At 38.6% G+C, this 17,216-nt stretch overlaps 2 protein-coding genes across 2 annotated transcripts in view; one reads left to right on the top strand and one right to left on the bottom strand.

The window, feature by feature from the left end:
- Positions 1-14,802, top strand: part of Trim55 (tripartite motif containing 55) — a 51,915-nt gene extending 37,113 nt beyond the window's left edge. Inside the window, exon 10 of the mRNA XM_076835606.1 lies at positions 13,816-14,802. Within this exon, the coding sequence (XP_076691721.1) occupies positions 13,816-13,938 (123 nt within the window). The 3' untranslated portion in view covers positions 13,939-14,802. The remainder of the gene's footprint in view (positions 1-13,815) is intronic.
- Positions 14,803-16,134: 1,332 nt separating this feature from the next.
- Crh (corticotropin releasing hormone) lies at positions 16,135-16,725 on the bottom strand. Its single transcript, XM_076836461.1, has one exon. The coding sequence runs from the start codon at positions 16,723-16,725 to the stop codon at positions 16,135-16,137; it is 591 nt and encodes a 196-aa protein (XP_076692576.1).
- Between the last annotated feature and the right edge of the window lie 491 nt (positions 16,726-17,216).

Genomic DNA, 17,216 nt, shown 5'->3' with positions numbered 1-17,216 from the left:
TTTAAGTACATTTATATTTAGAATTGCTATATTGTTTGAAGAATTGATCCCAAAATATGTGTTTTTTAGAAACAAAATGTATTATCTACCTCTTATTTTCCTGTGTCTGCAGGCTTAAAGGGGAATAAGAGGGTCCTCATTTACGTGTGTGGGTACGGGCTTTTAAGGTATTTGTTGGGGAGATCTTGGAGGAGAATGGTGCTGACCATCTTTAAGGCATTATTTCAAATGGCAGGCCTTAGGGAATCCAACAGACATGTCTTACCTTCTTTCTTAACCCACACACAGGGCCAAGCACAACCATGGCCAGGATGATTGAGATACTCTTAAGTGATTGGTCTGAATTTTACAATCTGGTGATTAGTCATCACGGTTCTGAGGAACCCTATTTTTAGTTTTGATGTCAACTGCTTCATGAGCTAATATCTCTATACATTTCCATGACATACCTATGCCCCAGTTCATTCCTTGTCCTATTTAATGTTTTCATAGAACTACAGAGGACACCCATTGGTGGTTCAGTGACTTCCAGTACCAGGCTTTTCCTGTTGACTGAGAAGGTCTGATGGCTTGTCCTCTTGGCTAAAAAGATCTGACCCAAATGCCCACATAAAGTTGTAAATAACTTTTCCCTATCCCCAGTATCCCTAGTTCCCTTCTATCTGGCATATCATTACCTCAAGGACAGAGCCTGTGGAACAATGTGGGTCCCCCATATCTTAGCATCCTTAACCTTTATATAGTAGAAGGAACGTGTGGATGTCAAGGTCACTGGCTTATTATAGACAGAAGCTGTAGGGAAAATGCCACCAAGGAAAGCCAGCCCATGGCCATCTTAATTCTCACTCAGGCTCTATAAATGTTGTTCTGTGAAGTTATAAATATGCTCCTAAAGGAAAATTTAAAAGCATTTTATTTTTGAAGATGGATGGAAAAAATAGTGGAGGAGAGGAAAAGAAAGTAAAGGGGAAGAAGAACAGTCAGACCTCTGGTTTAAATGGTCAAAAAGACAAGCAGAAAGGGGGTACGTAGCAAAGTTTCTTTTTCCTTCTCAAAGCCCAGGTTTAATTTCTATGTGTACCCAGATCTGAACCTTCATCAATTTTCTTTATCACCCAAGATTCAGTCCTCTTGAAAATATTCCTTCTATCTTAAGCTGGAACGTACAATGGGCCAAAGGTCCAAGGAGAGGCAGCCAGTGCATCTCCACCAGGTGCAACATGAAAAAGATAAAATCATTTTCATGCAAGTGACCTATGAGACCAAAACACATACATTCAGCACAAACACCCACTCCAGCTGACACCAGAGATTGAGAGGTGAGCGATGCCAGAGGCTAGAGGGCTGGGAAGCTTCTTTTTCCGTGTGAGATTAATTTCACAAGGTATTACAGAGCATTTAAAAAAAATAAAAATAAAACAGGAGACCAAGAACATGATTTCCCAGGGGTGCGACTATAGGTCCTCAGTCCTTTGAAACGATGTATTTAATTTTCCAAAGCAAACTGAAATGAATGAAAATTTAACTATGTTCTCTGAATTTAATTGAGGGACTCAGGGTGTCAAATTATTTCCAAAGAGAAATCTCCTACAGAGAGCGGTTGCTTGGTGTTTTACAAATTAGGAAATTTGAGCTCACAAATCACTGTGCTCTGGCTGTGCTGGAATTTCAACTTGATAAAAGTAGAGAGAAAACAGACCAGTGAGCAGGACTAGCCTATATCTAATGCATAACATTGTCGGGACTTAATCCTGGAAATTATAAGAAGTCATAGTAGCAATGCATGCATTTTTACACAGAAAAAAATATTTGTAGGTGGGAGTAAGTTTTTCTTAACAAGTAAGTTTTAATGAAATCATTACATTAACAGTATTAATGCTTTTGTTTTTGTGTCTTGCAACTACAATTTTACTTTTCTGGGCTCCCCCGCCCAACCCCACCCCGCTGAGAAAGTGACATCCTAATAATTGTCGTTTTGTGGTTTTACAGAAAAAAATAAAAGTAAACTTTAGACTACATTTCTCAGGATCAAATAGCATTCCGAGTAAATGTCATTTTTAACAGGAAGTTAAAATTGATATATCCATTTCAAAGAGGGAGGTATCCTGTTAATTGTGTGTGGCAGTATAATGAATTCATTTCCCCTTGGCAACCTGTGCCCACAGCTGTACAATTCCGTGAAAACAGGCACTGGGGAGAGCTCTCTCGGGGAGTTGTTATGACATAGCTAGTTGAGTTTTGCTTCCTGTGTTTTAAATTGTTTATTATTTTCATTTAACCTCAGACCCTTGTTAGTATTGTGCATCTTGTTGGGTTTTTCAGTCTCCGTTTGTGTATCTCAGTGACTTCTGTGAAATGCCTTTTTCATATACAACAATCTACGAAGTGAAGAATTAATCTGCCATTGTGTTAATGCATATAAAACACTGATGGCATCACAGTGGCTGTGACTAAAGTGTGTACGTTGCTTTATCACTTACAAAGTCTTAGAAATTCTCTCCTTTAAACCTCACATCAACTCTGTATGGTAGGAACTGTTAACCTCCCATTTTATCGTGGAGGAAAATGAGGATTCTAGTGAGAGCATGACTTGCTCAAGGTCACAGAGTTGCAGAGAGCTTACTGCCTTCAGATCCTTGGTGACCACCAGAATGTGGTATGCCGTGTTATGGAGGCCGAGCTGGCATCTAAAAAAAAAAGTAAGTGGATCCCCACTTCACCATGGTTGATGGGACTGAGACAAAACTCAGTGCCACCTAGGACTCCTCTGCTTTGACTTACCATGTATGACAGATTGGTACTGCCTCACAGAGGACAGGTGAGGCATTTCTAGACCTCCACTGCTTCCTAGGATGTGGCTGTCCATTGCAAATGAGACCGATTCCAATCTTTCAGCTGTATCCCAAACTAAGCCTGTCTGACTTAGAGTGGTGGGTCAGTCCCACCTATGGAGTCCTATGTTCCCCAACACCAGCTGCCCCCTTTCCCTTTGGATATGCGGTCACCATTAATACCTCTCAGCACTTCATCTATAGAGATGCTTTGAACAAGTTCCTCAAACTTCCCAGGTCTGAGTTTCCTCTTCTATAAATTAGTCATGATGAAAACTTGTTAGTGTGGTTCCTGAGAACCTGTTTTGCCTCTTTGCCTAAGACAAAGTAAAGAAGTTCCTGTCTGTGAAGGATTAGGGATCTAATTCTTTGTAATTCGGTTCTCTTTTCAGAAATAGTGAGAACACACATGGAATCTGTGCAGGACACACAGCTGTCAGATCCATATCTAAGAAGGCAGGCTGTAAGATGAAGGCCTGGCTGTGCCAGGGTGTTATCAGCACCCATAACCTGCTGCCCACTCTGACCCCATATTTCGTAGATACCATGTTTGAAACAAACTAAACAGAATACATCCCACCATCCTCCTCCACGTTAAGAAAGCATAAGTGAGGTAGTTTAATTTCTTCTTATTTGATGGGCCTAAGGAAATTATTCTGGCTTCTGATCAATTCTCTTCATCCATCCCCTTATGTAGGAGGGCAGGGCCACAAATTCTTCCAAGAAAAAAATGTTTTTTTAGTGAGTGTTTTCCTTCCAGAGATGCTTGGGGGATCCCCATTTTCTTCTTCTTCCTCTGGTCTTACAAAGACTGTACTACGTTTTCTCAACTCTTGTGTTTCATCCCTAACATACATTGCTGGCCTTACACCAAGCAGAAATGTCTGCTTTCCTCTGAAAGAGATGCTCATGAAGGCAGAAGTGCCTAACAGAGTTTCCAAGGCTTAGGTCTTTGGTTGGCAGCCACCAACCATGCCTTAGTTGCTTCTCACTGCTAGTGACTAGCCCAGGTTCTTGATGGTATCCTCCTTTCCAGCCAGGAATCCTTAATGCTTAAGTTATTCAAGAGCCTAAGGTTCAAGAATGCAAATTGTGGGGGCTGGGGATGTGGCTCAAGTGGTAGCGTGCTCACCTGGCATGCTGCGGCCTGGGTTCGATCCTCAGCACCACATACAAACAAAGATGTTGTGCCTGCCGAAAAAACTAAAAAAAAAAGATAAATAAATATTAAAAAATTCTCTCTCACTCTCTCTCTCCCCACTCTCGCTTTAAAAAAAAAAAAAAAAAGAATGCAAATTGTGGGGAGCAAGCCAAAGCTTGGGTTGGTTCTTTCTGAATAAATATTCTAAACGTGATCTCAGGATTCCTACTCACACTACTCTGGCTTTGATTCTCTGACCCAGTCTAGTAGGTGTAGGTTGGACATTGGATGTTGGCCTATTCAGCAGCCTCAAGTCTAGCCTTATCATTCCTATCCACATTCTTTTAAGGAAAATGGCTTTTGTTTTAGATGGGCAAGGGTTCTTTTGAATTGGCCCAGAGAGACTGGCATTTAACATGCAGTGGTAAACAGACTCTGTCAGGCTGAATTTCTCATTGGCATCCTCTGAGGCACTCAAGATGAAACAAGGGTACATCACCAGTATGCAACCAAGTGAACTGTGTCCTCAGTTTATATAAACAAGACCAAGGATATGGTGTAAGTGCCTACAGGTACTCCAGATAATTTTTGCTTTTGGCCCTCACTCTGGCACCAATCTTACTTCTCTGAGAGATAGCATCAATCCCTATTTTTTTGGAAGAAAATTTTAATAACTTCATGGAAAAGTAGGGGTGTCAGAGCAGCAAAATCAAATGATTTAATCTCAGGTTTCGAAACTTTAGGGCAACAATGGCTAAAACATTTTAAGCAGAATATTTTAATCTCTAGTACAGAAAAGAAAGTGCAAACATACAAATCCCAAAAGCAGTTCCAAATGGCTTATTAGTCAATGATCATTTCCCAAAAATTATATCTCTCTGCAAAAATTGCCTTGTCCTACTCGTTTCACCTTTTAGATGTTTCAACACATCACTTGGGAAGTTTACTCTGGAGTAGAAACTGCTTTTAAAGAAAAGAGGCAACAAAATGGAGTCTGATGGTCTGTTTGTCCAGGCAGAATTCACTATTCACGCACAAGGAACAATTACAAACATACTTTTACACATTAGTAATAGCCTCAGATTTGTAAGACTGGCTTGATTTTTTAAACTTATTTATTTATTCAAATTTGTGATAGATGATAACAGAATGCATTTTAATTCATAGTACACATATAGAGCACAAATTTTCATATCTCTGGTTATACACAAAGTAGAGTCACACCATTTGAGTCTTCATACATGTACTTAGGGTAACGATGTCCATCTCACTCCACCATCTTTCTTACCGCCATACTCCCTCCCTCCCCTTTTCCTATCTGAAGTTCCTCCATTCCTCTCATGCTCCACCCTCCATCTGCATTATGGATCAGCATCCACATATCAAAGAAAACATTTGGCAATTTGGTTTTTGGGGATTAACTTTCTTCACTTAGCATAATATTCTCCAATTCCATTAAATTATCTGAAAATGCCATAATTTTATTCTCTTTTAATGTTGAATAATATTCCATTGTGTATATATATATATATACTACATTTTCTTTATCCATTCATCTACTGAAGGGCATCTAGGTTGGTTCCACAATTTAGCTATTGTGAATTGTGCTGCTATAAATATTGATGTGGCTGTGCCCCTGTAGTATGCTGTTCTTAAGTCCTTTGGGTATAAACTAAGGAGTGGGACAGCTGGGTCAAATGGTGGTTCCATTACAAGTTTTCCAAGGAATCTCCATACTGCTTTCCAGATTGGTTACACCAATTTGCAGTCCCCCCAGCAATGTATGAATGTGCCTTTCCCCCCACATCCTCGCCAACATTTATTGTTGTTTGTATTCTTAATAGCTGCCATTCTGACTGGAGTGAGATGAAATCTTAGTTTTGATTTGCATTTCTCTTAATTGCTAGTGATGTTGAACATTTTTTTATATATCTGTTGATTAATTGTATATCTTCTTCTGAGAAGTGTCTGTTCAGTTCCTTGGCCCATTTATTGATTGGGTTATTTGTTTTTGTGATGTTAAGATTTTTGAGTGCTTTATATATCCTAGAGATTAGTGAACTATCTGACGTGCGTGTGGTAAAAATTTATTTCCATTCTGTAGGCTCTCTATTCACCTCACTGATTGTTCTTTTTGCTGAGAAGAAGCTTTTTAGTTTAAATCCATCCCATTTATTGATTCTTGATTTGATTTCTTGCGCTACAGGATTCTTATAAAGAAATCAGGGCCTAATCTGACATGATAAAGATTTCAGTCTACTTTTTCTTCTATTAGTCACTGGGTCTCTGGTTTAATTCCTAGGTCCTTTATCCACTTTGAGTTGAATTTTGTGCATGGTAAGAGATAGGGGCTTAACTTCATTTTGCTGCATGTGGATTTCCAGTTTTCCTCGCACCATTTGTCTTTTCTCCACTGTATGCTTTTGGCACCTTTGTCTAATATGAGATAACTATATTTATGTGAATTTGTCTCTGTGTCCTCTATTCTGTAACATTGGTCTATAAGTCTATTTTGGTGTCAGTACCATGCCATTTTTGTTACTATTGCTCCGCAGTATTGTTTAAGGTCTGGTATAGTGATGCCACCTGTTTTACTCTTCTTGCTAAGAATTGCTTTGGCTATTCTGGGTCTCTTATTTTTCCAGATGAATTTCATGACTGCTTTTTCTATTTCTATGAAGAATGTCTTTGGGATTTTAATTGGAATTGCATTAAATCTGTATGGTCATTTTGACAATATTAATTCTGCCTTTCTAAGAACAAGGTAGATCTTTCCATCTTCTAAGGTCTTCCTTAATTTCTTTTTTAGCATTCTGTAGTTTTCATTATAGAGGTCTTTCAACTCTTTTGTTGAGTCCTAAGTTTTTTTTCTTTTCTTTCTTTCTTTTCTTTTCTTTTCTTTTTTCTTTTTTCTTTTTTTTTTTTTTTTTTTTGAGGCTATTATAAATAGGGTAGTTTTTCTGGTTTCTTTTTCAGAGGATTTGTCACTGATGTACAGAAATGCCTTTGATGTATAGAAATGATGTACAGAAATGCCTTTGATGTATTTCATATCCTGCTACTTTGATGAATTCTATTAGTTCTAGAAGTTTTCTGGTGGAATTTTTTGGATCCTTTAGATATAGAATCATATTATCGGCAAATAGTGATAATTTGAGTTCTTCTTTTCCTATCCATATCCCTTTACTTTCTTTTGTCTAATTGTTCCGACTAAAGTTTCAACAACTATGTTAAATAGAAATGGTAAAAGAGGGCATACCTGTCTTGTTCCAGTTTTTAGAAGGAATGCTTTCAATTTTTTGCCATGTAGAATGATGTTGGCCTGGGGCTTAGCATAGATAGCTTTCACAATGTTGAGAAATATTCCTGTAATTCCTAGTTTTTCTAGTGTTTTGAACATGAAGGGGTGCTGTATTTTGTTGAATGCTTTTTCTGAATCTATTGAGATGATCATATGATTCTTATCTTTAAGTCTATTGATGTAATGAATTATGTTTATTGATTTCTGTATGTTGAACCAACTTGCATCCCTAGGATGAACCCCACTCAATTGATCATGGCACACTTTCTTTTTGATATGATTTTGTATTCAACTTGCAGGGATTTTATTGAGAATTGTTATATCTATGTTCATTAGAGATATTGGTCTGAAGTTTTCTTTCTTTGATGTGTCTTGTCTGATTTTGGAATCAGAGTGATATTGGCCTCATAGAATGAGTTTGGAAGTGTTCCCTCTTTATCTGTTTCATAAAATAATTTGATGAGTATTAGTATTAGTTCTTCTTTGATGGCCTTGTAGAACTCAGCTGTCCTGGGATTTTCTAGTTGGTAGTCTTCTGATGACATCTTCTATTTCATTGCTTGAAATTGATCTGTTTATCTTGTGTATATCATCCTGATTCAGTTTGAGCAAATCATATGACTCTAGAAATTTGTCGATGCCTTCAGTATTTTCTATTTTATTGGAATACAAATTTTCAAAATAATTTCTGATTATCCTCTTTATTTCTGTAGTGTCCATCATGATATTTCCTTTTTTCAACACAGATGTTATTAATTTGAGTCTTCTCTCTCCTTCTCTTTGTTAGCATGGCTAAGGGTTTATCAATTTTATTTATTTTTTTCAAAGAACCAACTTTTTGTTTTGCCATTTTTTTCAATTGTTTCAGTTTCATTGATTTAATTATTTCCTGTCTTCTACTGCTTTTGGTGTTGCTTTGTTCTCCTTTTTCTAGGACTTTGAGATGTAATGTTAGGTCATTTATTTGTTAACTTTTTCTTCTTTTAAGGAATGAGCTCAATGCAAGGAACTTTCCTCTTAATACTTGCCTTCATAGTGTCCTAGAGATTTTGATATGTTGCAACAATGTTCTCATTTATCTCTAAGAATTTTTTAATCTCCTCTTTGATGTCTTTTGCAACCCATTATTTATTCAATAGAATATTATTGAGTCTCCAGGTGTTAGAGTAGCTTCTATTTTTTATTTTATTATTGATTTTTAATTTCATTCCATTATGATCTGATAAAATGCAGGGTAGTAGCTCTACTTTTTTCTGTATTTACTAAGGGTTGCTTTGTGGCATAATATATGGTCTATTTTAGAGAAGGATTCATCTACTACTGAGAAGAAAGTGTATTCTTCCATTGATGGATGAAATATTCTATATAAGTCTTTTAAGTCTAAGTTATTAATTGGTATATTGAGTTCCATAGTTTCTTTGTTTGGCTTTTGTTTGGAAGATCTATCCAGTGGTAAAAAAGGTGTGTGAAAGTCACCCAGAATTATTATGTTATGGTCTATTTGACTCTTGAACTTCAGAGGAGTTTGTTTGGGGCATATATATTTATAATTGTTATATCTTGTTGATGTATGGGTCCCTAAGCAGTATGAAATATCCTTCTTTATCCCTTTTGATTAACTTTGGCTTGAAGTCTACTTTATTTGATATGAGGATGGAAACTCCTGCTTGCTTTCACAGTCCCTGGGAGTGGTATGTTTTGTCCCAACCTTTCACCTTCAGTCTGTGGATGTCTTTTCCTATGAGATGATTCTCTTGGAGGCAGCATATTGTTGGGTCTTTTTTTTTTCAATCCAATTTGCCAGTCTCTGTCTTTTGATTGGTGAGTTTAGGCCATTCACATTTAGGGTTATTATTGAGACATGATTTGTATTCCCAGACATTTTGTTTATTTTTGATATTTAACTTGACTTGGTTTCTTCTTTGATTGGTTTTTCCTTTAGGGTAATACCTCCCTTCACTGATTTTCATCAACAATTTTTTTCATTTTCTCCTTGTGGAATATTTTGCCAAGGATGTTCTATAGTATAGGCTTTCTAGTTGTAAATTCTTTTAACTTTTGTTTATCATAGAAAGTTTTTATTTCATCATCAAATTTGAAGCTTAATTTTGCTGGATATAAGATTCTTGGTTGGCATCCATTTTCTTTCAGAGCTTGGTATATGTTGTTCCAGGATCTTCTAGCTTTCAGGGTCTGGGTTGAAAAAATCTGCAGATATCCTAATTGTTTTCCCCCTACATGTAATCTGATTCCTTCTCTTATGGCTTTTAAAATTCTATCCTTATTCTGTATGTTAGGCATATTCATTATAATGTGCTTTGGTGTGGATCTGTTGTGATTATGTATATTTAATGTCCTATAAGCCTTTGTATTTGATTTTTCAATTCATTCTTCATGTTTGGAAAATTTTCTGATATTATTTCATTGAATAGATTGTTCATCCTTTGGTTTGTAACTCTATGCTTTCCTCTATACCAATAATTCCTAAATTTGGTCTTTTTATGTTATCTCATAATTCTTGAATGTTCTGCTCATGGTTTCTTACCATCTTCACTGTGTGGTGAACATTCTTTTCAAGATTATATATTTTGTCTTCATTGTCCAAGGTCCTGTTTCCAAGCAATCTAATCTGTTGGTGGTGCTTTTTATTGAGTTTTTAATTTGGTTTATTATTTCTTTCATCTCAAGGTTTTCTGTTTGTTTATTTGTTTGTTGTTTCAGAACCTCTATCTCCTTACTGAAGTAATCTTTTGCTTCCTGTATTTGCTTATGTAGCTCTTTATCGAATGATCTTTTGCTGACTGTATTTGCTCTCTAATTCACAGAACATTTTAATTATGTACATCCTGTAATTTCTTCTGTTATGTTGGCCATGGTTTCTAATAATGTAGTATCTTGATTTGTTTGAGGCACTTTCTTCCCTTGTTTTTTTATGTTGTTAGTGTATCTTCCCTTCTAGCACTGCAGATCCAAGGTGTTTCGGTTTTTACCCTACAGGCTATAGGGTCCCTGCAGGGTTCCAATACCTCTCCTTTAAGGGGTAGAACAATATTAACAGATCCTAATACAAACAATATACAGCCTTAAACCAAATAGCTGCTATTAAGAAGACATTTACAGTTTTGTCACAATATACAGAAATGGTGAATTCAATTATTATCTACAGTATAAACAGTAGGTTTTCAAAGGGGTCTACAATATCTTATGGTGGACAAAGAACAGGGAGTAAGGTGTAGGATGGGATGTTGAGGGGATAGGAAGTGACTATATAGAGTTATTAGATCTTAGGAAGTATGAAAGAATCTAAAGTTGGTTAGTAGCAGGAGAAGAGAAAGAAAGTGATTTCAGAGAGACAAGTAAGTGGGAAGACAATAGAAAGAGTACAAAAAGCAAACAGGGGCTGGGTTGTGGCTCAAATGTAGAGCACTTGCCTTGTATGTGTGAGGCACTGGGTTCAATCCTTAGTACCACGTAAAAATACAATAAAGATATTGTGTCCACCTATAACTAAAAAAAAGTTTAAAAAATATCAAAAACTAAACATAAATATTAAGAAAAATAAAAATATAAAAAGGAGGTAAAAGAATATATAACACAATTGTGATATACTATTCAGACATCCCAGTCTTCAATAGCCTAATTCATGAAAAGTACTTGGTTTCACAAATGTTGTGTATGTGAAGGCAGGAGAAGAGAGGGAGAGAAAAGACAAAAGAAATTTTATTGGAGATCAGTATCTTTCCTGCTTCCCTTCTCATCCAATAGGTGGGGTTGTCTGTTGTTTGCTGGTATCTCCACCCTCAGGATGATGAAGGTTATTAGGGTGCAAGGGTTCTGGTCTTGGAGGCAGGACTCCTGGAGGTAGGGTATAGCACTTGCTGGTCCCCAATGGAGACTGCACCCCAAGGATCTCCTTTGGGGCCTGCTTGTGTGATGTGGGTGCCTGGTCTTGCTGGTCTCTAATTTAGTCTCTAAGCTGTATCTCACTCATCCCCTTCCTCCCTACTTCCCAGTTAGAAACCTCTCTCTCCGGAGGTCTTGTGGGCTGTACTCTGGGGGCTGCGCATTGAGAGCTGTTTTGTATTGGGCAGTTTGGGACCAAGTTTTGGGTTAGTAGCTGCCAGGGAGGTAAAGAATTGGGGACTCTAGGTCCCTTGATATTGCTTCTAAGCACCAGCCAGTGTCCCAAGCTGGGAGTTGCCCTAAATAAAGATGGCAACAAAGGTGTCCCAAGATGGAGGAAGCTACTTTCAGTGATGGGGTGTTGGATCGGGTAGGGCTGGGTGGTGGCATTGGGGCATATTCAGAATGCAGCCCTGTGTCGTACAGTATTGCAGCTGGTGGCTGTCTCCAGACCCTGTACAGTGTCCCCAGGTGCAGGCTACTGCATGAAGGGGACTATGGCAGTGGTTGTATTGTTGGAGGTGACCAGGGGAGCCCCTTGTAGGTAGATGGGAGTCCACATGGGAGTGGCTTCCGGAGGTTCTGCTCATGGGTAGCATCCTGTGTGGGTGCTGATGCCAGTGGTCCTGCTTGGGCACCTGGAGGTCCTGTGTGGGTGAATGACCAGGTGTGTGCTGATGCTGATGCTTGGGAATCTGCATGGGACAGCAGCCTTGATTTCCTGTGAGGGAGCAGCAGTTATTAGTTCTCTAATAACTCACAGAGAAGCAGTATTCCCACTACTTAAATCCCTGGTCACAGAATGCAGCTTTTTCCCCTCTAGCCTGCCATCTTGGATCCTCCTGTTTTGATTATTTGTGTTGTTTTGTTTTTTATAGGATCAGCGATGGTGAAGTGATCATGGTGGGAAAGAGTTTGACATGTACAAATTGAGGATAGATTTGATCTGCCTCTGTTTCAAGGGCATTGAGATCTCTTAACCCACTTTCAACAGAATCTGCTGCCATTCTTTTTTCAAAGGCCCAGTCTCACTTGAGCTGTTTTCTTATAGAAAACTGTCTGGTTCAGTTATATTCTACAGTGGTTGATGTGACTTCATGGACCTTCTTAACTTCCTATCAGGAAGCAATCTGACCTCACAAAGGATAATCCCAAAGCCACAGGACTTGGGACAATTTCACTGATTTTTGAAACATCATTCCCAAAACATATATTCAGGGTAAAATCTGATAAGGTATAGGCCAAGCATTCACTTTTCCCTCAGAACTACCTCGAGTGGCAATAAAGCAAAATGCTTACCCAGAAAGTTCTGCTTTGCCAGTGCCAGGCACTTTCCATTCATATAACAGCTTCACAAAGTCACCAAGAGCTTCTAAGCTAAGTGCATGTGCTACTTCATTGCTTTGAAATTAGTAGCATTCTAGTCTGTGGGGTAGTTTTACCAGTGAAGCATCAGAATATATTTGTTTATTTTCCATCGTTCTCCTAGGAATAATCATGTTTGTCATGTACCTTTAAATGTAAAACATTTGAGTTAATAAAATCAAATTGCATTTCAGCAAGACTTTTTTTTTTTTGTAATTGGCCCTCATTCCATTATTACTTTTAAAACTCCAAACAACATAAGTGAAGTTCACTTAAGTTGATCAGCTAATTCAAAATAATAAGCTGTTAGGCACTTATAAAATGTAATTATGTATTTAGATGTATTGATATTGGATTTGATTTTATAGAAATGATGTTTTTAGATTTTATTTCTCAGAGGAAAAATGTCCCTTCATGATTTGCTTAAAATTAAGCCTGCAGTTTTGCAAAATCTATACAACATTTTGACCAATAATGGACCACATGTATGATGGTGGTTCCATGAGATTATATTGCCTGGTGATGTTGCAGCCATCTTAGTTGGTGTTAGTACCTGCTACGATGTGCATACAATGATGAAAATGTCTAACCATACATTCCTCCAAAAGTACTCATTTCACTAAGCAGCACATTAGTGTACATCTGATAGAAACTTTCTACTTTAGCAGTGAACAGATTATAGTGTGTCTTGCCATCACATTGGGTATAGCAATGTCATCCATTAAATAAGGATTTGTGTGTGTGTTGCTGGGCCAGTCAAGTTTTTTCAGTCCAACCCAGGGCTTCACACATGCCATACAAGCACTCTATCACTGAGCTACAACCCCAGCAGGTATTAATTTTTTTAATTCTACAGATTTTTCTAATCCCAGATACCTATAAGTTTCAATAAGACTGTCATTTCAGTAAATTATGTACAAGTGGACTTTTTTTTTCCCCAAAAAGAACAGCCTGGACTCTTTTCCCCAAGAACTCCCTTTCACTGCATGCATTACTGTTGTCCCTTTTTGGATCATGAGTGTGAATTCTTTCATGGCTCTTGATCATATCCAAGATAACCTGAGCTTGCTTTCTGTTCTTAATAATAAATATATGGAATATAATTATTCCGTATTATTCCATGTGGCACCAATCTGGTAAATTGTAGAACAACTGCATGTATTAAATATGGAATATAATTATTATTATTGTTTCTCCTTAGTAGAAAAATGACTGGACCAATCCCCCAAAGAGAAGCCTCTTCTTCCTCTGATTCAGATATTTTTCTGTTGCAGATTGGATTTGAGGCCTCTCCCCTCCAGGGACAGGCTGCAGCTTCGGGGAGTGGGAGTGGAGCTGATTCTGAGCCAGCTCGCCATGTCTTCTCCTTCTCCTGGTTGAACTCCCTGAATGAATGATGTTCATTCCAACTGCTGCCTCTCTGTCTGCCTGAATGAGATGCACACAGGCAGCAGGGAACCTAGATGAAATTAACACGATACAGATGATGAATGGGACCTCTCAACAGGATTTTTAAAAGAAAGAAAAAAAAAAACCACTTTAATTCCAGATGACTTATCTAACACATTGAAGAAAAAAATACTTTCAGAAAATAGATGCAGAAAGCACTGGAGAAAAGAAACTTGATCTTATGCAAGTCTTTTATTGTGTGGGAAACATGAGGGGTGTGTAGGTGTGGTACATGTGGGTGCGTCAGTTACAAGTAGCAAGTGTTGAAAAATGTGGGCACTACACTCTCGTCTCTAATAGGCACCAGCTTTTTGTTATTAGATCATAGTGGCTCTTATTTCCTTTTCTCTTTAACAATGCAGGTGGTCAGTGAAATTCAATGTCAATTCAGAAATGCCTGATTTATCAATATACAGACAAATGGTAAATCATTGACCAAAGCTATGAAAATGTTGTGCAAAGTTTTCCTCTTTTCCATAATAAATGTCACTGGATGTGTATCCAGAAATTTTCTTTGAATTTGATGGCACTTTTATAGTCCAGAAGGCTGAAGGCCAAGGACATCTCTTGTGACATTTTTCTAATCTTAGTTTTAGACACTTATATACTAGGTACTTTAATTAAAAAAGACTTTCTAACAGAAACCAGTTTCTCATACATCTCTGTGGCACCAATCTGGTAAATTGTAGAACAACTGCATGTATAAATATATATGTGTGTGTCTGTGTATATACATATATATCATGCTTTATTTGTCCCACCATAATACTTCTTTCAGAACATAAGTGAAACTTTACTCTGTATGAACTGTTAAATAAATACTGTTTTTAAAAATTTAGTCTTATAATGATTTATTCAGAATTTCATATCATCTTATTAATCTATTAGTCAAGTGCATTTCAAGGGCCTTAGGGGGAAAAGCCACTTTCATACATATTTTGAAGTATTTAATAATTTGATTGAAAATGTTAACTAAACTACTGAAGGCAAATGCATTTTAAAACTAGTTAGCTATGCTGTTGAGTTTTAGAAGTGAGTAAAGATAGTTCATATTCCTAAGAATCAAAGTGATTAGCTTGGAGAGTTTTTGTGCATAATTAAAGCCAAATGTTCTTTGTAAGAAAATATTTCCCCAAGTGTCATTTTACAGCAACTGAACATAGTTGTTTTAAATGGAGATACTTTCAGGTTTCTCCTATTCAAAGCAGTCATTGGAAAATAGCTCAGAAAAAAAAACATTTTATGGTACCAATTGATAAAGTAAGCCTTTGTCATAGAAAAACAATGCAGCATTTTGACTGTATGGTTCACCTCAGCTCTTCTCTTTATCCTTTCCTACTCTCCCCAATTACTTCATATCTCATTATTCATCAAGGAATGCTTTTTCCACTGTGAGTGATCCTCCATTTGTAAAATAACCAAGTTTTAGAGCTAAAAGCAGTTTTCCAAATTATCTAGTTCAATCTCAGATGAGTAGTCTGAGGTACAGAGATAAGGTGATTGTAGGACCTGTGCAGCCACTGACAGATGTTTGTATCTTTGGTAGAAAAAAAAAATGCAGGAAGTTTGGGGGATTTTTGACTGTTTGTTTATTGTGCAGAAGACAGTTTGGAGGAAGCTAGAAGAGGAAAAAATAAAAGCACAATAACCATTGTAGCTTTTATTAAAAATATAAATATTAAACATTCTCTTACACAATCAAATTGACCGAGGATTGGAAGGATGTTTTATTACTGAGATGTTTACAAGAAAATATTGATTCACATTTCACCTTACCCACCCACTCAAGAGAACAAAATTCTCTTTGGCTCAGACCACTACAAAAGCAACTGGGTGGCTTCCATCTGCTTTTTCAAAATGTCTCCTCCTGGGTCTACATTTTCTTTGAAACACCACTATAAAGACACTGAACACGGAAACTAAAAGTGGACAATATAAATAACATTGCGTTGTTACTGCACGTGAATACACTTTGTGCATGCTAATTAAGGGATATAGGCTCTGTCCCTGTACATCTATGTTGCAAGCTATATAAAAATAAACAAATGATATCAGAGCAGCACTGTGGTACAGAATACTGTATTCTTAATTTTTTTTAACTTTTTTGTGCTAAATGCAGAATATTTTTGGTCAGACGCATCATTTCATTTCCCAATAATCTCCATCAGTTTCCTGTTGCTGTGAGCTTGCTGCGCTAACTGCTCGGCCCTGGCCATTTCCAAGACTTCCCGGAGAAGGTGAAAGGTGAGATCCAGGGAGATAGGAGGCTCCTCGGACCGCCGCTCCCTCTCCAGTGCCTCCTGGTGGCGGGTGAGGGCGTTCTCCCAGTTGCGCTCCGCCGGACCCGCGGGGCTGTCAAGGGAGCGCCGAGGCAGCTGCAGCTGCTGCAGCAACACGCGGAAAAAGTTGGTGGCTGCCTGGTCCCGCAAGGGGCGGCTGCCACTGTCACCGGCAAGGGACAAGGAGTCGGGCAAGAGCCGAGCAGCCGGGCTCTTGTTGAGGTTCCCCAGGCGAAGGAAGTATTCCTCTCCCATGCGGAGCAGAACGGGCCGAGGCTGCGGCTGCTGGGGCTGCTGGGGCTGCGGCGGGGGCTGGAAGAAATCCAGGGACTGGGGGGACTGCGCTGCTTGCCGGGCTCCCGGGACCTGCCCACGACTTAGGAGGGCCCTGCATGGTGGGCAGGGCAGGAGAGCCACCAGCAGGACGCCCGCAGACAAGAGCAGCGGCAGCCGCATGTTAGGGACGCTCGCTGCAGAAGAGAAGTGGGCGGAAGGAGAGAAAGAAAGAGAGAGAAAGTGTTGGTCAGAATTTAGCTCAACTGAGGGGTGCACTTGGGGGGATGTCTTCCTACCCGACACGCGGAGAAGTGAGAGGCTATGCCTTTGGGGTGGGGGTGGGGGTCGTCGTGCGCTGTCCGTGGTGCTTAAGACACTGATCTCGGACTTCTGCAGTAGGGGTGATAGCGGGAGCACGAAATGGGACGTTTGAGAGGCTCCGCGTCCAAACTCATCCCCTCTCCAGGAAGGAATGACCTTGATCTTCAGACCCTGAAGAAACAATCCCTGAGTCTTCTTCCTAACGATCCCCAAAACCTGATTCCTCCGAGCCTAGGTAAAGAGCCATAATTTAAGTTTTCGCCCGCTCTGATCACCCCCTTCCGGATATTTCAGCATTTTCTTCCAAATTAAGAGCTACTCCCTCTTCCTATCTCTCCATACCTGCCCTT

This window comes from Callospermophilus lateralis, chromosome 16 (genome assembly GCF_048772815.1).
Source record: "Callospermophilus lateralis isolate mCalLat2 chromosome 16, mCalLat2.hap1, whole genome shotgun sequence".
NCBI classification, from domain to species: domain Eukaryota; kingdom Metazoa; phylum Chordata; class Mammalia; order Rodentia; family Sciuridae; genus Callospermophilus; species Callospermophilus lateralis.
The sequence above is the reverse complement of the archived record's forward strand: the minus strand, read 5'-3'. Positions and strand labels throughout refer to the sequence as shown.

Coding starts and splice junctions, on each gene's coding strand:
- Crh (XM_076836461.1), bottom strand. CDS start 16,725: ATGCGGCTGCCGCTGCTCTTGTCTGCGGGCGTCCTGCTGGTGGCTCTC.